Source organism: Anopheles maculipalpis, chromosome 2RL, assembly GCF_943734695.1.
Source record: "Anopheles maculipalpis chromosome 2RL, idAnoMacuDA_375_x, whole genome shotgun sequence".
Lineage (NCBI taxonomy): Eukaryota > Metazoa > Arthropoda > Insecta > Diptera > Culicidae > Anopheles > Anopheles maculipalpis.
In genome coordinates this window covers 35452305-35476411 of record NC_064871.1, presented here as the reverse complement: position 1 = coordinate 35476411, position 24107 = coordinate 35452305, and the positions used below count along the sequence as shown (strand labels likewise).

At 43.2% G+C, this 24107-nt stretch overlaps 2 protein-coding genes across 2 annotated transcripts; both read right to left on the bottom strand.

Annotated features, from left to right (window-relative positions):
• Positions 1 to 12003: 12003 nt before the first annotated feature.
• Positions 12004 to 15408, bottom strand: LOC126557126 (uncharacterized). Its single transcript, XM_050212795.1, has 4 exons — positions 15148 to 15408; positions 14885 to 15082; positions 14638 to 14805; positions 12004 to 13825 (listed from the first exon to the last, which is right to left on the bottom strand). The coding sequence occupies exons 1-4, from the start codon at positions 15406 to 15408 to the stop codon at positions 12017 to 12019; spliced, it is 2436 nt and encodes an 811-aa protein (XP_050068752.1). The 3' UTR covers positions 12004 to 12016.
• A 2031-nt stretch (positions 15409 to 17439) lies between these two features.
• LOC126556904 (myosin light chain kinase, smooth muscle-like) lies at positions 17440 to 23524 on the bottom strand. The gene is made up of 8 exons (XM_050212452.1): positions 22621 to 23524; positions 22227 to 22551; positions 21813 to 22133; positions 19145 to 19419; positions 18257 to 19061; positions 17738 to 18178; positions 17562 to 17655; positions 17440 to 17491 (listed from the first exon to the last, which is right to left on the bottom strand). Coding segments are annotated over exons 1-8 (3126 nt in total). The 5' UTR covers positions 23484 to 23524; the 3' UTR covers positions 17440 to 17489.
• Between the last annotated feature and the right edge of the window lie 583 nt (positions 23525 to 24107).

Genomic DNA, 24107 nt, shown 5'->3' with positions numbered 1-24107 from the left:
CATCTACTCCTTCGAGAGAACGCACACTTTTGCTGGAAAGGGTGTGCGCACGATCGATGGTGAAAGATGAACGCGACCACGGGTGGTACGGATTGCGTTTTAAATTCGTTTTCATTTTCAACAAACATCCATCCAGAGGGAGCAGCAGGAATTGAACCAGAAGGTTTTTTGGTTTTCGAGCAAGTACTAAGTTCAATTTATTTGAAAAAAAACCTCCATTATTTGTGTAAACTACCACAGCCAATCAACTCTATGTGCAATATGATAGAGATTGCAAGTGAATGAGTGTGATGAAACGTGACGGCGAAAGCCAAACCAACAAAATGTGTCAACTAACAACCAGTAACGTCGTTGTTTAATGCCTGAAAAAAAACGAGAGTAACAAGAGTAACAAGACCAACCCGTTGCTGCCACTTCAATCCAACGGCAGCTAAGGAAAGGAATAAAATTGCAGCAAAAATTTAAGGACATCGTCACAAAAAATCGTTCAAGACGAAGAGAAAACGAAACAACCGAAAATAGGAGATGGTTTGATTGATAAAACCATAGACATATATATATATACATTCGAGGGCTAAAAGTGGTCGCCGAGGTGTGCGAACTGCAATACGACTGCAATCACGAGAGAGAGAGAGAGGGCACGAACAAACGTGAAAACAATATACCACCAAAATGCGCGTAACGGAACAACAGGGACAAAAACCAATAGAAAAAGGCACAATGAGTGAAGGATAATATTTGGAAGAAAAAGGTACACAGAGAGCGAAAGACGAACAAATCAAACAGATAAAGAAGTGGAACGTTAAAGAAGGAAAAAGGAATGCCGGTGCCAACGGCGCGGGAAGCATATGGGGGAGTCGAAGAAATAAGTATATTTAATCAAGCATCTTGATTTGATACGAATGCATGGCGGCGACGTTTGATACTGTAGTGTTGTATTTTTGGAACTAGGTATACTAAGTGTACTGCAGCAAAAATCGAACGACTTGATTGAAGTACTTTTATATTGAAGACTACTTACTCATCTATATGTAGATGGTGTATAATGGTAAATTATTTTAATTGTGTTTTAAACAAAGCAAAGAGGAGGGTGGGGGAAAATCAATACTTACAATGATAAGCTGGCTGAGCATTTGTGCTGTGTGTGCAAAATGCGAATGGGAAAGCATTACTTTAAGTAGCTAAAAGATTAAAAAAACAAATGTCACGTATATGTTTAATATATGCGTGAGGAAGAGCGATATAAAGCAGGTGAGAGTGTGGGTGAGTGTGTGTGAGAGAGAGTAAGAGAGTATGTAGAAATGATATGTTAGCTCGAATAACTTATAAATTGCTCTTTACACACGGTGCAAAACGAAACTCTATGAAAATCACGACCCTCTTATTAGAAGAAGCAAATCGAATAGGTGCAACAAATAATTATGATAAATGAAATATATTATGAGAGGATACAGAGAGGAGACAAGAAAAAAAAAATATATATATATACAGAAAGATAAATAGACAAAACAGAGGGCGCGAAAATGGCGTACGTTAGAAACGGAACGGGTTACGATTCGTACGTAGGATGATGCATGTGGGTGTAAGTGTGCTGGAACTGGCATAGCAAAAGTATCACACACACACAAAACACACGCACACTCCTCCAGGACTCACTCACTAGAGCAAGTTACGCGTGAACGTGTTATTCAGTAGCGATATAAGATTATCTGAGAAGCGAGAAATCCATATGCAGCTTAGCTATAGGTTTCAGCTAACGACGACGTAACGACAAATGTTTAGGCAGAGAGAGAGAGCGAGCGGTGGTCACCGTCAGGGTCTACCAAACGGCGTTTAAAAACGGAAACAAGCAGAAACACGTGTGCTACGGACTCGAAAACTTCTTACAGAATGGAAGTAAAAAGCCGTTAAAAGAGGCACACCAAGCACAAACGCAAACAAAGCAATGGCGCTGCAAATGCACCGTACTTCTCCTCTCTATTATCCAGAGCTGCCATCGACACTCTGGTTCTTTATTGTTTGACGCGATATCGTCACTATTGTTAAAGCAAATAGCAAATTATGGAGACAAAGTTCGCGCACGTAGTCTCTCGATGTGTGTGTGTGTTTGTGTCTGTGTTAAATGATAGAGATTTTTTTTAGTACAAAAAAGGGTACACTGTCGATAAACGCTATTTTCGTTAGTTGAGTGCGCCGTCAGTTTTGGAATTTTTTGGTTGGGTAGGCTCTCTAGAATCTATTGACGGGTACGTACGTATCATGAGTCCATTTGGCAATAGTTTTAATGCTGCTTCTGCAGTAACTGCAACTAGTAATATACTACTATGAGCTGCATAGTGCTAGCTGCAACTACCGGGGGACATCTTTAAAGCCAAAAACTATTCAACTATAGAAAACTGACTATTATTAGTATCACTACACTACTATTATGACTGCTACTGCTACTTCTACTGCATCTGCTTCTACTGGGTAAAACACGCTATTGACACGCTCTATTCTTCCAACTCCTTAAAATATCCTGCCCTAAAGCAGAAAGTGTAAAACGCGCCAGTGCACATCAGCATAAGTGAGCGTCACAATCAAAACCTACTTACTGCTCAGCCGCAGCAGGAGCAGCAGGAGCAGCAGCTGGAACAGCAACTAATCGTGCCACCGATGCACACGCCAACAGGTCTTTGGAACGGAAGGACAAGATCTTTATTATCTTTAGACGCTAGAGGCGCGTGCAATTTCTTACTGATATGTTCCTTGCAAACACACTATTGCGTACTTTGTTCACTATTTTACGAGGGGCCATATTGTTCCCTCCTGATGCGTGTATCTTAAAGTTCGTTATGTCCGACATTATACTTGCCCTTCCTGAAGCACATATACACTCACACACCTCATCAACACCGGCCTAGATGGTAGGAAGGGATGGGTGTTACTCCATTTTTTTTTGTACTAATAGCCATCTGCTCAGTGACGTGCAGCTTAGCTACTGTTATACTATTCGGTCGAGTACACTGAGATTAATTCGTTATTCGTTAGTGCGATCTACACTGGCAAGATGTATTGTGCGTGGAGAGGGCGGTATTCACTATCGCAGCGAACTGCACTGGTGGGACAAATGACAGAGTTAGGACTTTCGAGGTTTACATAGGGTTTTGTGTTCTACTGGCTATCTACTACTCGTGTAGCAGCGCAACTGGTTCTCTCAATAAAGGTAATGCAAATCAAAAATAGAAGAAAAAGGAAGCGGAAAAGTGGAAATGCACAAATGCACCATACAGAATATTATATATTACTGGCAAGCATTTGAGTAATTATATGAGCACACACACTGTGGGGCTGGCCATTGTAATTTGGTCAGTGAGGGCTAGTCGAATATTTCGAAGCGAATTATAGTACAGTTCTATATACTTATACATGCAGCAAACAAGCAAAGCAAGAAAAGCATTTATACATACATAGAGGTATATATACATACATATATGTATATAATCAAGTTACGAACATAGGTGCATATATCTATATATTCTATTATGTATTTAATTTACGTTACTCGTGATTATAAAATATGGTGCAGAAGTGTGAGGTGGGTGGTAGTTGATGATGATAATGGTTTAGTTTTGCATCAAGTTGGATAATTTGATATGGTCAAAGAATGAGACATACTGCTCTGGCCGGTGGCACACACTTAGTGTTAAGTGTTAGGCTGGTTGGTAGGCGCAGATCTTACACAACAGCCAAATCTACCGGAACCACAATTGCAACCGAACACATTGTTTCGGGCACAGTTGAGAAAGGTGCTGTTTTCATTTACGTTGTCTGTTACTTCATTGTCTTCCTTAACTTTATCACACCATTGCTTAGCCGAACACTAACCAACGTTTTCCACTGTTCTACAGCAAAACGGAATATATGCGCAAACCGGTACAACAAAAACGGATGCGTTTTAGTTACTCAAACAGCAAACAAGCACCGTTATAGCACACACACACACACTCATATGGGTGGAGAGCATCGTGGGTATTCGGGACGTTTTACGGATTTCCATAGATTTATTCTTTGCCTCGTGGTTTTTTGGCGATTGCCCAGATATTTTAGCTTGTGTCCTACGGTTGTTTTTAATTGTTTCTCAATTTTTTTTCAATTAGTTGTAATAGATTTCGAACACACTTGCTGTCTTATTGCAATAAGACAAAAACTTCAGGACGCACTAGAGTCACTTGTCGTGATCCGCGGATAATGAGGACTAGACGACCCTAAGAATACTGCTCGATACAATGATCATTCCTCGTACATTTGCTTCTTCTAGACTTAATGATCTTCTATAGATCATACCAGCCATCGAATGGCTTACTAGTTTTGCTAATTCCACGTCATTGGATAGTCAATCCTTACTACGGGGGAACGGTCCAGATAGGATACTTCGTTCGACGAATTTCCAATTTATATTTTTTAATTACCATTGAACAATGAATTTTATTCATAAACAAAATCGTGAGATAAATAACAGTTTTTTTTATTCAAGAAGTAAATAAGAAACTGATTGTGTTAATTTATTTTTATTTTTTAGTTTCAGTATTACGGCATGGTGTCTATGCTAAGCTCTTCTTGATTCCGGGCATGCTCGGTTGAAATAATATTGTTTTAGCTAGATGGAAAACATCTTGTTGCAAGTTAGCATAAAACTTACATTTGGGAAGAATTGTAACTTATGTTTTAAATATTGTTTCGAAGCATATTATAATATCTAACATATCTAGGTAACCGTCAAACAACTACAGCGCAAGGCTACAAATGTATGGAAATATGTGGGCTATTTTCGTCAAAAAAGAAACCATGAGAAAAATGTCAAAAATACTCAGAATACCCCTGTAGTTCTTTAGTAAAAGCTTAACGCAGGGAAAGAATAAAGCGCACACGCAAACATGCACCCATGTTAAAACCTGCACACATGCCACAGCTGTTGTTATGTCAAAAATTGCACCGGTCGACCGTGTGTTGTGGTTGTGGTGTGCTAATGGTTAAAATAGTTTACCGTTTTTATTAACATTCCTACGGCTCTAGTGACCAATAATTGCGGGGCAACTATTTTTCGATCAACAGAACACAACGTAGCACGTGTAGTACTCCCTCTTTACACACACACAGCCGAGGCTGTAACTATGGTAACAGTTTGTGCTCTGCCCGATGAAACATCGGCTAGCAGTGTGAGCCAGACATGATACCATACTGTTTTTGTTTTGCCTTTAAAGATACAGAAAAAGGATGTTATCGTACACACACATACACACATATTTATATTGCAATAATTGCAAACAGACATATAGCGTGAGTAGGAAACTGTCACACTTATAAGTATATAGCGAACGGAGGAGCAACACCACGTTGGAAGCGTAAGAACGAAACCGGAAGATCCGGAACCGCAAATAGGAGAGATCGCACGTGAGCGTTGACGATCGAGCGAAGTAATGTACCGACACACACACATAGCATACTACATTATAACAATCGTGAAAGAACAATACTATGCCCCCATTTGAAACCAAAAAAAAGCAAACCAAACCAAAAAAAATGGAAAAGAAACGTTAAAAAAACTCAAAATGATCGGTGGCATCGAATGTCCACCGTACGAAATTTTACTGCAGTTTGGAAATTAATTTTTGTATCAATTTTTTGTTTCGTTTTTTACTAGCCCCCGTTAGAGTGGGGCGGGGGATTTAAAAAAAAACTGAGACAATTTACGTAGAGTGTAAAACTACTGTTACTGTTTGTATTGCAGATATATTTATATGAAAGTCTACTAACTAGCTACCAATGTACTACTACTTCTATTTGTCGCACATTTTTCATCACCGGCACCGGGGTTGTGTGTGCGGTGCCGAATGTCAAAAAAGGAATTCACATACAGACAGAACACACGTACAAGAAGGGACAAACACACAAAAAAAAGGTCATTTCGGACAGAAATGCAAAATTTACATAGAAAGGAAATATTTATGTACCGTTTACACGTCATTTCCGACACGCGTTCTTTCCGTTGGGAAGAGTTTGTTACTAAAGATGGAAGAGAAAGAGAGAGAGAGAGACGAGGTGAGAAAGAGAGATAAATTTCGTTGATGGATATTCCGTGCTATCGTGGTAATGTAGATCAACCAATGTGAGAGGGTTCCAAGCCAACCCAAACCCTTTTGTGCAACTACTCGAATGGAACGAACGAAGTTGGCAGACGCCAGCAGAAGGCTCCATTGGTCCATCCAGCTGTCTGATACGCCACACAAACACACACATTCATTTTCGAATGGTATACCAAAACAATTGGCTAAACACACAACACAACAACATCCGAATTAGTGATGAGAGCGTACTTTCCAGGAATAGTAGAAACCAACCATTTTGAAAACCCGGAACTCTGAGTAGAGCTCTGCACTTAAAGTAAAACTTAATATCTTAAAAGCTAGCACAAGCGAGTGAGACAGCGAAGATCTTACTAATGTAAGCTTAAAAGCTAACCAAGCATTGAACGCGGTTGCGTTCTTCGTGTTACTCTATCCGGCTCTGGATGGATTTAGGTGAGGGTGAGAAACAAAATCGGGTCGATACTCTTTCTACGACCCGCTTTGCATCTTTTAGCGCAGGTCCGTATCCGTTTTAGGATAACTACGAGGAGCGAACGAGATGACACGCGCACACGTTACTTAGGGTGACTAGTCGACAGACAGATCCAAAGTAAAAAAAAAATAACAAGGAATATTATTGAAGCACACTGTTTCATCTGAACTAAACGAGCATTACCACCGACAGGAGTTTGAAAACTAGACAGGATTTGCAAGCCACCCTTTTGGAGGATCGATCGTGCCACTCGATCGGTCTTGCGCTAGTCGACCGATCCTTTCTTGTCACGATTATCCCCGTTTGTGGTTATTTTAAGACCGCGACTATGCATTATAGACTAGCGAAAGGGGTTAGCAGCAGGTATAGAACAACACCATCCCATTGCGGCGTGATCGTCAGAAGAACAATCTTTTTTTTTTTTTAATTACACTTTTTAACACACAACCCTTGAAGGCGATACTTTCGTTCTTTCGATATGTGGGGTAGCAAGAGCATGGTGCATGCTTTGCCGCGTGGCAGTTGGATCAATGGTGTTTTTCGGCGATCTTGAATAAAACTTGCATCTCTGCTCCTGCCGAGCCTGCCGAGTAGTTGCAAATTGGAAGTGGTGGCCTCTGGAGTGATCTCTTGGTTGTATCGACAACCACATAAACAAAAAAAAAGTAAATGAATTTCATAAATTCTTGCCAATCCTGGACGGCATCAAACCTGGTGTGCTGTGGAACGTTTTACGTGTGTTGTTTTGTTTTACTGCTCCAACTGGACACTGGATCCGTGGGGAGCTGCGCAATGTCCTACCCTAGAGATATCGTACCATAACTACGCCTCCAAGGCTTCCCGATTCCAAGCCCCAAATCGCCAAATGTCCTCCATCGCTTCCCTCCAGAAGCAGAACCAGTTTTAGGTTTTGTTCTCCATTTTTGATCCGTGAAAAAATAATACTTCAAGCAAACTGTTGTATGCAGATGATCGAGTACTTTCCAAAAACCTAAGGAACTTGAAGTAATAAAAAAACAAAACAAAACAAAACACACTGACAACAACACACACACACACTCATAAAAGATCTATGTATGCCAAATGTTTTCAATGAAAATTGCATGACATCAACTAAGCAGCAAAGAGGCTAAGAGAGAAGGAGAGAGAGCAAGAAAGCGTTAAAAAAATGCAGAAAAAAAAGAGAAAGAGTAATTTTTACTAAATATAAGCCTGAAAGTTGAGGGCCTTAATAGTTCAAAATAATTACTAAAAACAAAAAAGTTGTAAATAAGAATATTTTTAACAAACGCAAGTTTTTACGAAATAACAACTAAACAAAAAAAGAGAAAAAAGCGAGTGCCGCAGCATCAGCAGCAGCAGCAGCGAGTCTGTTATCGGCGTGTCAAATTAACAGACGGTGTTTCGTCATATTGACGAGTATTTAAACAAAAAACTGAGATAATTTTAAGAAAACCTATGCGTAACACGAAAGGAAAAGAATAAATAGTTACGGTTGAAAACGTAAAATTAAACAAACCACACCAGTTAAATAGAGTTGACAAATGCAACAACAAAAAAAAAGCAAACCAAAAGACACGTAAACGAACGAGTGAACGAAAAGATGCGACAAATCCGGAGAAAGCAAGCCAAAACTAAGCACAAGAACAGATCCTTCAGCAAAGCAGTTGATAAAACACACATACACAAACCACATTCGTTTGTTCGTTCAGCAAATCGGGCTAGGAATTGCGACGCCACGAAGCAAGGGGAGCGATATTGCTGTGCGCGTGCGATAGGGTTTGTTGTTTCTAAATACACTGGAGTTGTTCATAAAATAAGTGGGACAAGTAAGCAAAAAAGGTGTAAAACCAACAGCAAAATATGTTTCGTTTGGGGGAAAAAAAACCAATACACACGAGCAAAGGACACACGACAAAACAACTCGATCGTCCGTACGTACGGGATGGATAAAATGTATGTTATGTTGCGACGATGATGATAGCAAGATGTAGCAAGCTAAACGGAAAACTATAAAAAGCGTCTGAAACGGATCAAAAACACGATGGAAACGGTTTAAGAAGGGCGTTAAGGTCCTACGGTCGATGGAAATGCAATTGAGAGAGCGTATGATGTAAAAATCCTTTCGTATCTGGTATCGTCGCTGCCGAGAGGACGTAGGCGAAGGGATCTTATAGTTTTGATGTGTAAAAAAAATCCAAACCGATGATACTTGAAATGGCGGAACTCAAAAAAAAAAACTGTTACACATACACGCGTACGTGTGTACTAAGAAAATGGAAGTTTGTGTCTGCATGTGTGTGTGTGTTTGTATATATACATGTTAACGTTTTATAATAAAATATCCAAATAATAATTGCGAAAAATGCGAAACCGGGGCGTGTATTTAATGCTTTATGAATCTAATTTCCTCTTATTCAAGTAATTATTTTTGTGTGTTTTTGGATCATTAAAATTATCTTATATTTTTACCAACAATTATCCGAACGTATGCAAACACACCCAGCAACTAAGGGTATTGGGGCGGACGGGTTAACACGAAGAGAACGGTCTTTTGCTTCTCGTTCTCGATCGAGGATTAAATTCCGTCATCTGCTTTTCGTCTGAATTCAGCATCGTATGCATCCGATCTTCTCGACCGGATGCAGATTCTCTGTTCCCGATGAGATTGCGACGTATCCGACATTATATTCGACACTGTCACCATTTTTTGTGCCTCTCAACGGCCGTAAAAGCTTTCCAGGGAGTCCGTGGTTATAATTCGCTACATAATACTTGGATCTAGATTAGGACAAGATCTTTTCGACTGCGAAGCCACCTCAACTAGAAGCTCTTTTTGAACACAAATCTCGAACTGCTCAATCTCTTGATAGATAGACTTGTTCAACAAATCCCCTAAACGACGAGTTCTATTACTGTTCCCACCGCTGAACGATGAACACTTTTCGAATACGAGGTTTATGGTTAACTGAATGAGACTGAGTCCCTCGTACGACAAATTCCCTTAAATAAGGAAGTCTTTTACAAGATAAGACAACTTAGAATAAAAGAATAAAGCCTCTTGAACGTGAAACCACCGTCTTGAAGAGGCAAGTGACCATTTACTTCGCTTCGTAGTGAACATGATTGTTAAGATTTGGGATCAGGAAGAACTACTGGACGAATGGAAACTGGGTGTCATACACCCGATGTACAAAAAGCGCGACAGGATGGACTGTGCTAACTTCCGAACCATCTCAGTCCTGAATGCTGCCTATAAGATCCCAAATATTCTTCTGCAGACTGGAGACCCTTGCTACAGATTTCGCCGCAAGCTATCAAGCTGGATTTGTTGGAGGCAAATCGACAACCGACCAAATCTACACTCTACGGCAGATCCTCCAAAAATTGCGGGAGCACCGGATCCCTACGCACCTGTTCATTGACTTCAAAGCGGCCTATGGTACCATAGATCGGACCGAACTATGGAACACTATGCAGCAGTACGGATTCCCTGGGAAGCTGGTACGGCTGCTATAGGCCACTATGGACGGGGTGCAGTGCACGGTGAGAGTTTCGAGCATGCTGTCGGAATCGTTTGAATCTCGCCGGGGTCTGAGGCAAGGAGAAGGACTCTCCTGTTTGTTGTTCAACATCGCTCTGGAGGGTATCAAGCAAAGTGCGGGCTTCGACATCCTGGGCACGATTTTCACCCGATCTCTCCAATTCCTTGGTTTCGCGGATGACATCGACATCATCGGACGGACAACTGCGGCGGTGTGCGAGGCTAATAGAATTGGATTGAGCATCAATGCGACGAAAACAAAATACCTGCTTGTCGGAGGCTCTGACCGTGATAGAGCTCGACTCGGAAGCAGAGTATCAGTTGACGGCGACCATCTCGAGGTGGTAGAGGAGTTCTACTACCTTGGTACGATCGTAACTTCGGACAACAACGTAAACAGCGAAATCCGAAGGCGCTTTGTTCAGGGGAATCGTGGCTACTACGGACTCCACAAACTCCTGCGATCCACAAGACTCCAACAACACACGAAATGTACGATTTACTTCATCTTGATACGTCCGATAGTCCTCTACGGGTAGGAACTTGGACTATGCTGACGGAGGACGCCAATGCACTCGCCATTTTCGAACGGCGGGTGCTAAGGACTATCTTTGGAGGTGTGTGCGAGCAGGACGTGTGGCGAAGGAGAATGAACCACGAGCTAGCTGAGCCCCACCAAGAAGGTACTCGTCTGCGACCCGTTCGGCACGAGGCGTAGAGAAGCACAACGAGCTCGTTGGCTGGATCAAGTGGTGTCTAACCTGTCGGAGATGCAGCCGTGGATGAAGGACTGCAGCCTTAGACCGAGTTTCCGTGGCCATGTCGGCACGAAGTGCTTAACCCTGGGCAGGCCAAGAAGAAGAAGAAGTATTGAACATGCCACGTTGAATACTCAGTCATTGAATGGTTTGCTAGACTTGCTAATACCATGTAGTTGGATAGTCAATCCTCACAACCGCGGAAACAGTTCAGAAGCTCACGTTCCTGCAACTTTATCTACTGTCATCGAATTAACCTCAACAAGAATAAAAAAAAAAACAAAACCGGACTGACATACTTGAAATATCAGTTTGTATTCATGTTGATGATGCTGCATCCATTATTATTTATTCTTAGAAATATGTACAACGCCAATCTTTTTACGTAGCGTGAGAGTTAGAGAGAGAGAAAGAGAGCCAGATTAATATTCCTTTCAGATGGTAATGCTTAAGCGCCACTAGCTAACGCAAAACAACCCGAGCAACACATGGGGGAAAAACGATAAGAAGTGAAAGAGTATTATTGAACGTAGGAGAAATAGAAGAAAATTAACAAATAACAAACGCACCTAATAATTCGCATCATCACAGAACGGCCAAATGAAAAAAAAAATCGGTAACAATCCTTGGCAGCATATGATTGTTTGTTTAGTACATTAAATTACTTTCAAGAGAAGATCGAATTAAACGGTTTTGTTAAATAATTGAAACAACTTTAGATGGGGCCATCCTATCATAAGCCATTTTAATGAACAATCCGTCTTCCTTCACTTTTATATACCTAAAACCCCGGGCACTCATTTGCAGAAAGAACGAAAAGAAAATAAGATAATGCTTTGAACTTCACAGCTATTTACAACTTTTACCTACATGTAACACCTGTCTGTATACCTCTGCCTATACTGATTGCAAAATGACGATGTGTACAGCATGCCTAGCCCATTGCATGTAGAAGTTTCGGACAACACAAAATTCTAGCAAATGGGACAGTGGGATGGGTAGGAATGAATTTAATATTTATGTGGCTTCAATCGGCTCAACTTCTTCATCCCTGTTTGATAGGGAAAATAAAATAGCTACATCGATATTTGCATATATATGTACAAGAGACATTTTACTGGAGATTGGCTGCGGTTGTGCTAGAGACAGCCGCCGTAGCGGAACTACTGTTGTGATTCATCGACATGTGTATCGCCTGATTAACGTACGTGGTTGTCGTTGAGAGCGTCTGTACAACGGCAGCGCTTGCACGCGAGCTGGCAAATGCAACTGGAATGGTACCGTTGGTGATTATTGCGTGACCGTTGACGATTGGTGCAGGAAGCAGCATAGTAGCACGTGATTGAACCGTTCCAGACTGATGATGATTATGCACAGGGACGGCTGTACTAGCGCCTAACAGTACAGTGTCGCCGTTAGCACCATTTCCGGTCGCTCCAAAGCCATTTTCCAAATTTTCCTTCAACGGTAAACTGGTGCCCTTTCTGGCCATCGCACGATTCCCACTGGGGAACTGTGACTCTTCCGATAAGCTGACGGCGGTTTGGCTGCAGTTCGCGTACAGGTACAACGGGGCAGTAAGCGGCTGTCGGGAACCGTCCAAAATTTTACCATTACTAGCATGCCCTGCTGGAGGAAGTGATTGGTTCAAGCGGTACGCACTTTCGCTGAGCAACGAACTGGCGAACGATTTCTTTGCGAATGTCGGTACCAGTAGATCTTTAGACAGGTCGCTGCTGGCATTGAGCTTTGGCGGTGTGGTGGTAGTACACCGATTTGCATAGAAACTAGTGTTGGTTAATTCATTCGTGTCATTGCCCATACTGTCGTCCATTTCTAACACGATTGTTTCGATAGCGTCATGTGAGAAATACTCACCCTCGGAAGAGGAACTGTCATCCTGAAGGAGGTGGTGGTGGTACGCATTCGTCGTATCGTCGTCACTTACGACGACCAGTTTGCCCTCCTCCATGTGCTGCAGCTCGTCATCCGAAGAGCAAAGATCGATACTATCAATAACCATTGCACTTTCGGCAATTTCCGCAAGCTCCTTACGGCGCTGCAATTCTTGCAGTGCAGCAAGCTCTGCCTCGCGCTTTTCGCGTTCGATACCGGGCTGTTGCGAAAGTTCCTGCATTTCGGCAGCTGTCAGTCTTTGCAAATTTACCAAACACGGTCGGCAACGTTCCAGAAGTGGTTTGTTGTAGAAGAGAAAGTTATCTATTCGTTGCTGACTGAAAAATTGGCGCCTTGGGATTTTGTATTGATGTTTCGACGGTTCGCAAGAATCGTCCGCTAAGCGTTTGAACGTTACGGGACATCCGTTGGGTCCCGATGATTTCACCTTGCCAAACAACCATTTGGGCATCCGTCGATCGTGGATGGTGGTTCCGGGTTCGTGCGAACCACCGTTCAACAGACCTGGCCTTAACGGATAGCTGATGCCGGGTGGAAGGGACGGTGCGATACAGAATCGTTCCATGCGCTCGAACCGCTCCAGCAAATATTCGGGCGTTGGGACGACTTTGGAACTCTTCAGCATAAACAGTCCCAGTGGGGAGGAGAGCGGAATTTGGGTACATTTGGCGAGTGTAATCACCTGCCGGGAACGCCTTGGCAATCGATGATACTTTCCTCCTGCGGAGGTGCTCTCTACTGTCGTTCCACTACTTTCCACCTCGGCACTGTTGCTGCTCGGTTTGCAGATGGAAGCTGACGGTGTGCTGGAATCGTTTGTGCAGCGCAGCATAAAATTTTGCGATAGAAACGACACCATCTTTTGTTGCTGTGCTTGCGCACGGGCTGCTGCATCGAGGGGAAGCTGATCATCAAGCACTCGGCCACAAAAGATGACATCGTCGTCATCGCTCGTATCCCCGAGCTCCGCATTGCTTTGTTCCGAATGGCTGGCTTTCTCGTGCTCCTAAAATGGTTGTAAAATAGAAAACCATCTATACACTTCTGCTATGCTGATATATATGCTACACAGTGCGTTGTTGTTTGGGAAAATTCGTTACGCATAGATTTATGTGTAAAACTAGCTTCAACATATTTTTCTAATTGAAATTATTCAGTCTTGCTTACGAAATCCAGCATTTTTCTGGTGAAGTTTCGGAGTGGTCTACGAAAAGCTGAACCTTTTGTATGAATTCAGGTCCACAATCGAGGAAGTCATTTACAAGCATGCAAAAAATGCATTTGCTTTAGTTTTCTACTTCTTTTTGGTTTAACGATCGACTAGCTCACGTCGGTCGTCGAATGACTTACTAAAGTTGTTTATACCACGTAGTTGGATAATCAGCCCTCACTAGTAATGAGGTGAGAAGTTGGTAAAGTTCCTACTTTTACGTAACTTGAGCGACCTGATTCGTTCTTTTTGATGAACTGAACAAACTGTACAGTTACCGTTCTTTGGACTCAACTCTACTCACTACGCTTTTGTTTTATATATTATATTCGCTTGCTGGGTTGCACAATTGTGCACTTACTTTCATTCATTGAACCCATTTTATAGGTGTACTACATCAATGCCCTGATTCTTTAAAGTTTACTGTCAGATATTACAAACTCACTAAGCATTGACTAAAATGGATAAATCAATCTCAGTATGCATTTGAAATATATGTATAAAAGCTGGGATTAATAGGATTGCAGAGTTAGTTAAATACAAGCTTCGATAATTAGCAGTTAACCTGGTGTAGTGAGTCTGGTGCGTGATATCTAACATGTACTTACCACCATCGCACCGTAGGAGTATAGTTCGGCATCACAGTAGTCGCAGAGGTATATTTCAAAGCCTTCTGATATGACCATTTCCTCCGGAGTAGCCAGACAGCTCTGGGAGTTCGATTGCTTCGGTAGAAGGCACTTGCGACTGTTTATCTTTTGCTCTTGGTCATAAAGCTGCAAAATGTAAAAAAAAAAAAAAGTATGAGCCATGTTTTTCAAATGATCGCTTTGCAGTATTGTCCTCCTCTCATACCATATTTTCATTGCGAAACGTAACCAGCAGCTTGTTTGTGGATCGCTCGAACAACGATGTCGTCGAGTTGTAGTTGTTGATGAATCGCAATGCCGTCGGCTGAAACTTGGCCAGGTCAGCGCAGTACCGTAGTAGGTAGATGTTATCGTGCGAGTCGTAACACGCTACCACGAGCTCGCGCATCTTTAGCAGCCAATCCTACAAAACAAAAACGCAATTAGTTATCCATCCTGGGGAGACGATGGAACCGATTTCTATCTTACCCCGGCAAATGATTTTGGCCGCTTGAAAGGTTTTGTAAATTCTAAATCTTTTGGCCACCATGGCGGTTTGTTAAATTCGGTCATCGAATGGATAGTGACGTTGCCCAACGAACACTGAACCATAAAGGGTATAAATTTTTCCAGCTGCTTTTCGGTAATCTTGTCCAATGATGTTGGGTAGCCGTCCGCGAAAAGGAGCGGCAGGTTGGATACCATATTTTTGCTGCCATCATCTTCCACCTCTTCGGTCGTTTGTGGCATCTGCGAATACACAGCAAATTGATGATTTATCGAAGCGATCGAACACTATCACGGAAACTGGACAGGACCAACACACGGGAGATAACAGAATTAGGCAGGAAGGTAGCTTTGGGGAGGAGGGGGATGCTAAACACACACAGAAGAAACTATCAAGAAAGGAGGCATGTCGTTTGAAATGGTTCCGGCTGAACAAGCGTAATACGGCGTGTGGTACCACACACTAATAATAATCCTTCCGATGTGCCGTTTTCTGTTTGCACCAAGTATTTTAAAAGCAAGAATCTTCAACCGAAGCATCGAATCACGCTCAAGCATCACTCGATCGATCATCTCCCGCCTATCCTTTCCACCGTTTTTTTTTCTTCTGTTCCAGCAACCTTCAAATTCCTCGCAAGAAACAAAGCGACGGAATTCCTGCGTTTCAGCCGGAAGTTGTCTGTTTTTAGCTTACCTCAGCCACTTTATTAAGCACAGTTCGCGCTCGGTCGACGGTCGGACGGTGTCCCAAGTTTCAGCACCCACTTTTTTATGTACGTTTCCAAATCCTTCACAGGGCCAGATCTCAGTGACGTCTCAGCAACGACGCGACAAGGCGGGGCGGGGACGAGAGAATATCCTCTGCGCGCTCTTATTGCTGATGTTTCGATCAACTTCGTTGAGCGTCCGTCATCGTGCACAGCATCGCTCTCACAATAATACACACGTACTCACAACCCCAGCACGGTAAACTGTATGGCAGCCACAATCCTTCCCAAGTGGAATCCTTTTTGGCCCAATTCGTTGGTACAGTAATATGCTTGAAATGGTTAAAATTAAACTAATATTTACGATTCCCTTCGGGTCAGTGACAGCATCAGGTAAAACGGCCGATGAGCTTTTAGCCAAACGTCAAACGAAACTCCGATTTGCAGGGGTCTTCAGCGAAGCTAACATAGTTGTAAATCTTCCGCATAGCATAATTGTGTTTTCGTTCAACTGTTTCTCCGGGTAGTGGGGAAAATTGCATTTTCTGTCATCATCTTCCTATACTAATGGCCAATCATTGTTAACTTCCAGTTCATAACCTCTAGGTATAACTAAAGTTATATCATTGTTGAAAATATTCCATTAACATGTTTATCGTTGCATCATCCGGATCCGGGGTTGTGTTGAGCAGAGCTGAGAGATGCTTATTTTGCAAGTTTTACCTCTTTCTTACCAACCTATGATGACATCCGGACCGTCCCCCCGTAGTGAGGACTGACTTACCTCACTACGTGGTATTCATAAGTCAATATGGCCAGGCCGTTCGTACGACAAAAAAAATTGAGGACCCCTGTAATGCACCATTTCGATGTATTGAGCATCGAAAATGGAACAGACTGTAAATCAAATAGTAAGACAATTTTCATACAAATAACACTATAATATAACAGATAAAAAAACGATAACAAAAAGATGAAAATAATTCAGTCGATGTTTTTAAAAGCCTACCACTGTTTCCAGACGTGCGCATAAGGTAAACAACTTAAGGTATTCCATCTAGCATCATCCGCAGATGTAAATTTTCGAATAAGTTTTCTTTTTAGTATTAAAGTAACTAAAACAACCGGAGTAACTTATTTCTAGATTCTTCAATACAATGGCTTCGGTTGGTTAGATTGCAGTACATGATTTATTTTATGCTTTTGAACAAAATCTGTAGTCATAATAGGTCCTCTACAAAAAAGTCTTTTCACCGAAGGTAGCGCCATCTATCAGCATTTGAGTGCTTCAATTCAATTTAAATTTATTTTTTTTCCCTTTTAGTGAACACGTGCTACGAGACAGGCAACGAAGTGGACAATATTTCTAGAGTGCTCTATAGTCGTTTTATTTAATTGTAGACAACAGTGCACGAACTGGCACTGTGGGCACGGTTTTAATTTCCTTTATTAATGTAGTAGGTTGCGTAGTACATAACATAGTTAAAACAATTAACAAAGATTTACGTTCAACATCAGATGCTTTCTTTTGGTATTGGGAAACAATCAACAAAACGTGCTACCGACATCGCGTGCGCCGTTCTGTGTGCTTCGTTGCAGATCGCATCCTCATGGCCGTTCTGCGAAGGAAGAAAATATTCGACAAAGTAAGATTTGCTCACACATTACCGATCATGTCACCAGACTTACATTCGGGATTCGTTTCGCGTGGCACCACCGAGACACGCCGGGAAGCGGATAAGTTCGCCATCCTTCCGAGGGCCCGTATGGCATTGCCTGTTTTCTGTTGGAGTAAAGTTTGAAGTGATCATGAAGATGAATTGAGGTGCGAAAATGCGTTATATGGCGCTGTGCCACAATCATACCTGCCATTTTCTACGGATGATGAATTTTTTCAACTTATCCGTTCGAATCTGATTGACCCCGACGTTTTCCCCGCTCTTGAACGAAAGCCATTCCGACTGCAAACATTGTTGGGCGCTTAGCCGTTCCTCCTGGCGGCCGCGAAGCAATCCCGCGATAAATTCTTTCGCACCGTCCGACACCAAATCGAATGCTTCGTCGTCAAAGTCATACTCGGCGCGTGTGATGTTACTAAACGTGTCCACGTCATTGTCTCCCATGAAGGGTGACAGGCCGGACAGTAGCACATAGCAGATCACACCGATGCTCCACATGTCCGACTGGACGCTGATCGGTTCGTAGTTGATGATCTCCGGTGCAATAAACTCGGGCGTCCCGAACAGTACCCTCGTTGGGCTGGAAGCACACAGTCGCTGTGCCAAACCGAAGTCAATAATTTTTATCTACGAAGAAAGATGCAAAAATGAACATTATCTTTACTTCGAACCGTGCGTAAAATCGTTCTTAGCGTTACACGTTACCTCGTGACTTGTTTTAGTAGCGCACATAATGTTTTCCGGCTTCAGATCGAGATGCACTATCTGGCGGCTGTGCATATGCTCCACGCCCTGGCAAATTTGGCGCACAAAAATCACACAATCCTTCTCGGTGAGTGTGAAATCGTCCGCCACTACACGCTCAAACAGTTCACCGCCCGAAATGTACTCCACCACCATGATGATTTCCTTCGGCAGCTCGAACGTAGCGAACAGTCGCAACAGCTTCGGATGCTCCAGGCTTTCCATGATGGCCGTCTCCTGCCAGACACGCTCCTTGTCCTTCATACGTATGCACTTGACCTTTTTGGCTGCCAGCACAGTACCCGCTTCACCCTGGCGTGCGATCACCTTGTACACCACCCCGAACCGTCCCTTGCCCACTTCCTTCACCACCTCGAACTGCTCGTTAAAGTCACCGCCCGCAGCAATCGTTACCGTAGGCGATGCCGTTTGATGCTGATGATGGTTGCCTTCCTGCCCGGTCTGATCACCGTAACCGGGCTCGCCGTTACCAAGATCGCTGCAGAAACTGGCTCCGCTAGAGGTGGGACTTGCGGGCATAGCACGATTCGCTCGCAACTCGGACGTACCGTTGGTTCGTTTGTCTTCGCTTAGTGTCAACAGAGCGCTGGCGGGTGTTGGATGGCTCGTACCATGCACATTTTCCGCCCGTATTCGAAACCGATAGCATCCGTCCTGCTGCAAACTGTCGATGAGGCAGGAAAACGAGTTCGGTACACGCTTCACGCAAACCCAACGGTCTTCACCATTCTGTTGCATTTCGATCCTACGTTTTGAAGGAAGAAGGGGACATATTTTTAAAAACACTTTCTCGTAGTTTTTTTGTTTGCTGCTATCATTAGAACGTACACAAATCCAGTTATGGCACTTCCTCCATCGTATGGAGCAGGATTCCAGGAAACGGTGAGAGAGGTCTGGTTGACAACGGTTGCCGTCGGCTTACCGGCCGGTGGTTCCGGAGGCGACTCCACACGTAAACACATCGATAGCTCCGTTTCCGGGCAGGCTTTGTCGAGTTGAATACTATATTTGCCACCCTGCGCCGGTTCGATGTTTGTTATTAGAAGGCGGGTGCGACCCGGCAGATTGTTCGTAGTCGCATTGCTATCGGTGATGGTTCGGCCCTTGAATGAAAGTGATAACGCAAGCTTGCATATTAATGCCATGGTGGTTGTCATCGTCATACATCATCATCGGCAACCTGTTCCCCAACTGATAAGATAAATGCCCTAATAAGCTCATAGAATGTAGTGTGAGAAAATAACTAAAGGATATTTAGATTTATTTTTTATCTAAAGCGTCTGTATTACTGAAGGTGCGTGAACTAAATACAAATTTTACAAAGGGAATTGGTTTGGGATGTCCACTTGTTTTGGGACGTCTGCGGGGAAGGAAGTAGAGAAGCAGGTCTAATTTAAGTTAAATAGGCTGTTGCCTTGAGAAAATCCAGTGTATTGGATTGGCAAAAAGTGGCGCTGGACCGTGAGCAGTATTTTTAATTTCTGCAATAGTTAGGCCTGATATAAAAGTGAGTAAAAAATCATGGAAAGAACAAATCAATAATTGACTTTTCATGCTGAAACTAGATATATCCCGATCAAAAACAAGTCACAAAAAATACAGATGATCGCGAAGCAGCAATAGGGACTACTCACAAGTTCCCTTAGTTTTTCTATCTTATTATCCTTCATCAAGTTTTGGCCCCGTATTTCCTTGAAAGAACAATACAAAAGTCTCTACAGTTTCAAGCTCAACGAGTTGCTCGGTGATCTCATTGTGCAACGAATTAGGTTCGCCATTTTCCACTGGACTGGTCATGTCACGACAATGATTCCAAACTATTCAGTCCGTTTGTTCAATGCAATGAATGACGATTGGGCGTGGGAGCGAAGATCTACAAATGTTTCTATCCTCTAGACACAACACCTTGATTCGTAATCGGGCAAGGTAGAGGAATATTCACCATTATTTACGGAAAATTAATCTGGTAAAAGTCCTCTCGACCCGTTGAACACAATGGATGTGGTTTCTAGCAGAGTCAACCATCAAGGTCCTTGATTAAAGAAACATAACTCAATAAGGTATTGATATAGAAGTAGTGATAGAACAGCAGGAACGTGTAAAAGGACATTTGTCTGGAAATAATATCAGGAAATTACAAGCATACCAAGAGAAAACACTGTCTAGGATAAGTTAGGCCTAAATTGGAAAGCTTTAGGAGCAATAGAGGATGGGGGAATACGATCGAAGCCAGATTTGAAGTTGATGTAAATGACGTGAATTTATGGAAAGGAATCTACGTGACAGCTCATAAAAGAGATAAATACATAAGATATAAACTACAACATAAGCTGCAGCGTTTGCGAAGAAAGAGACTTTGCCGGTTAAATTCTTTTTAGGAACTAATATTTGCTTGTTGCTCTACTATAGATCGCGTTGAGGCTATGAAGCTTATACTATCGAAATTAATCTAGAAAATTGTTTGTTTTGAAGCAATTTTGCAAGAAAACTGAAATTATGCCAATCGATTTTCTAAAGTGAATTAATGCTGTCATACTACAATTTCGATAGGTTGTAGTCTGCCAGTTTTAAAATGCTTGACCTTATTCCATACACGATCCTGTTGAAATATGTATTTAATCGTATCTTCGTAACGTATCTTCGTATCTTTAGGAGAAACCGACGAATCGACGCATATCGAATTTTGCATCTTGAACAAAACAGAACTAAGTCATCGGCCATACGATAATGTTGTTCATTTTAGATAATTATCCTCTGAACTATTCATCTGATCCGAGTATTTCTGATTAGTAAGATGTGACTCTCTGATGCGACCCATAGAGTTGTTCGATAATTTTATCCAGCAATTGTTTGTCCTAAACGAAGGATTAACTGATCGTCAAGTTCTTAAAGAAACAGCAAGAAACAAGCAACTTACAATTGCAAAGCTATTTCCTCAGACATAAAAGCATTTCTGCAGAACGCTTTTTTCCTTTGAGCTCTGTGAGTTAGGGTGTAGTTAAACAGAACGTTAAATAGAAAACCGACCACTTCATAAATATGCTAATTGACACACCAAGCGACAAGTGCCAGACGAAAATGAACAAGCTAAGCAAAAAAAAATTTACAAGAAAGCAACTGTAACTCTGTGTTTTTCTTTGCCCACATGGCAAGCCTCTATCCGCGTAAAGGAGGCTCACATCATGTGGGTTTGTTTACATTGCGCAACGAAAAACTCACCACCATTACGCCCTTTGGGTGCGTGTATGACTGAGATTAAGATTAGTCGATTAACAGCACTTGAAACACGACATTTGAATACTAATCGGATAACTTCCTATCCGTTGCACCGATACGATGTGATACGGGCGAGTTTCGAGCCGGTTTTGGTCACGATTGGGTAATTTCGAGCTCTTGACTGTATACCGTCCTTCTTTGGTCTGTCATTTCTGACTTCCTTAACTCAATTCTTCCCTAATACAACAATAGCGGCGGCCTGCCAATTGGCCAAACTTACCGATCGTTTCCAGCGCAGATCGGACGGTGGCAGACCCTGGTAGCAGGCTTCAATGATCACATCGTCCCCCTGCAGCACCACCTCGTCCTGGAGACAGTGAAGAAATCGCAGCTTCTGTCCCGCCATACTGTACCGTTCAATTTCCTTTCGCTCCAACGCTCCGACGTACGCCTTGGGCAGCACGCACAGATCAGCATACGCGCACAGCTGCCCCTGAGGATCGGTAACCGCGGATGGGATGCAACACTTCACTTCACCACTTTGCCGGTACGCAGCGTTGAATATTCGCAGAATGTTACCACCATCGTCGCGTGACTCCATCTGCGAAATAGTGCAGGGGAGGTGGGATTGAAGAAAGACTCGATTCGACTCGAAACAACGTGATCGTACTCGTAGTGAGTGTAGAGAACGTACCGAAAATCCTTTGGTACCGCTAGTGATTTCCAATCCCCGGACGAACCACCGGAGACGTATGTCGGGCGGATGTACACACGCATAAAACTCCACGTTGTCTCCCTCGAGGGCAATCTGTGCGAGCGGAAAGCGGACGAAGCGGACCGGTAGCCGATGATCACAGTCCATCGGTGGCTGCTGTTGGTCTAGTTCGAGCACGTCCAGGTAGCAGCTTGACGTGAGGTGCTGCTTTGCCGCTTCGATCACACACTCGTACAGTCCCGCATCGTCCAGAAATGGGTCCTTGACGCGCAAGCCAAACTTACCATTACCGTGGTCGATGTAGCTTGTAATTGAGGTGAAGGAAACAGATTAGGCAGCTTGTCTATAGGGTACACGTCGGCTAGTAACTCACGCGAAATCGGTCGAATCCTTTACGGGGCGTCCATTTTTCTTCCAAGAACATTTCACCAGCTCGGAGCACTGTAGCTCCAGGCTGAGCTCCACTTCCGTCCCCTCCGTAATGGTGATCACTTTCGGCAGGTCGCGTACAATCCGCGACAGCTTGTCGATCGGTACGGACCACTTCGGATCCTGTACGTCAATTTCCGCCGACATCACCTTCATGCAGCCATCGATCGTTTCCAGCACGCATGTGTACGTTCCCGAGTCGCTTGGTTTCGCTTTTTCCAGCACTAGCGAAAGATTACGCTGGCTAACGCTTTTGTGAAATATCCGACCATCCTCTAGCTCCCGGCCATTGTGAAAGCAGCGGACGGTCGGTATCGATGGTGCGTAGTACTCCGCATTCAGGATGATGTACTCACCGACGAGCGGCGAATAATCGTTGATGTGACGATAGATGCGTATGCTACTGATCGCCGGCTGACTGTTCCGCTTTACCCGATTGATGGTACGAATTTTTTCCAGCACCAGCAGCTCGATCGTACGCTCCACCCGGCCACTCTCGTTCTCGATAACCAGCTGATACGGACCAGCATCCTTCGGCAGGACGCTCTGGATCTTCATGGTGCACAGGGAACCCTTGCTCTGAATCGTAACCGTGCGTGTCGGTGCGAGTGGAATACCGTTCCGCTGCCAGGACATTGCCGGCGTCGGATAACCTTCAATAATGCACTGAAAGATGGCCGTCTCGTACTCGTACACCTCGAGCTTCTGTGGCACGTAGATAAACTTTAGCGGGACGGCAGCACTGCTTTGTTCGGTCGTCCCTTTGGCGCTGGCAAGCGCCGGCTGATTCACCGCTCTGCTAGCCATTTCACTCAAAGTCTATAGGATTCGATGAATGTGAACCACCGTAGTAGTTGCGCGTGTCAGATGTTGACATGTGCACTCATTAGTCGCATTAGTCACTACAGCACTATTACACCTAATATTCGATTAGAATCTGGGCATTAATTTGGGAAAGAACGTCTTAAAAACGTATCGGAAGACCTTATTTTTAAGCTGATTCACCACTTATCCCTCCGTCGTTGACGTTCGATGATTCACCAAGCATTGTCGATCGGTGCCTGGTGCTCGCTTAGCACCCTATTTGCATCGCATTATACGTTTATCGCGTAGCTTGTGTGAGCCTACCGTTGCCTTGTTTAGGTACCTTGTACCGTACAGTACCTACATGTCCATGAGCGTGTCAACACTTTGGTGACATTCAACCTACCCCGAACTATCAGAAACGCCTTCATTACGGAAGAAGGTCGTACTTTACGGCATCTGATCATGCACGTTTGCGAGAGATCATGTCCCAGGGTTAAAGGAATGATATTGCTGCTATGGCTGCTGATGGCAGAAGACACATCCAACTGTCATGTAAATGCTGCGTGTCATGAATGTACAATGACATTCTCTTTTTTGGAATAAAATATCTCATACCAATGTCAA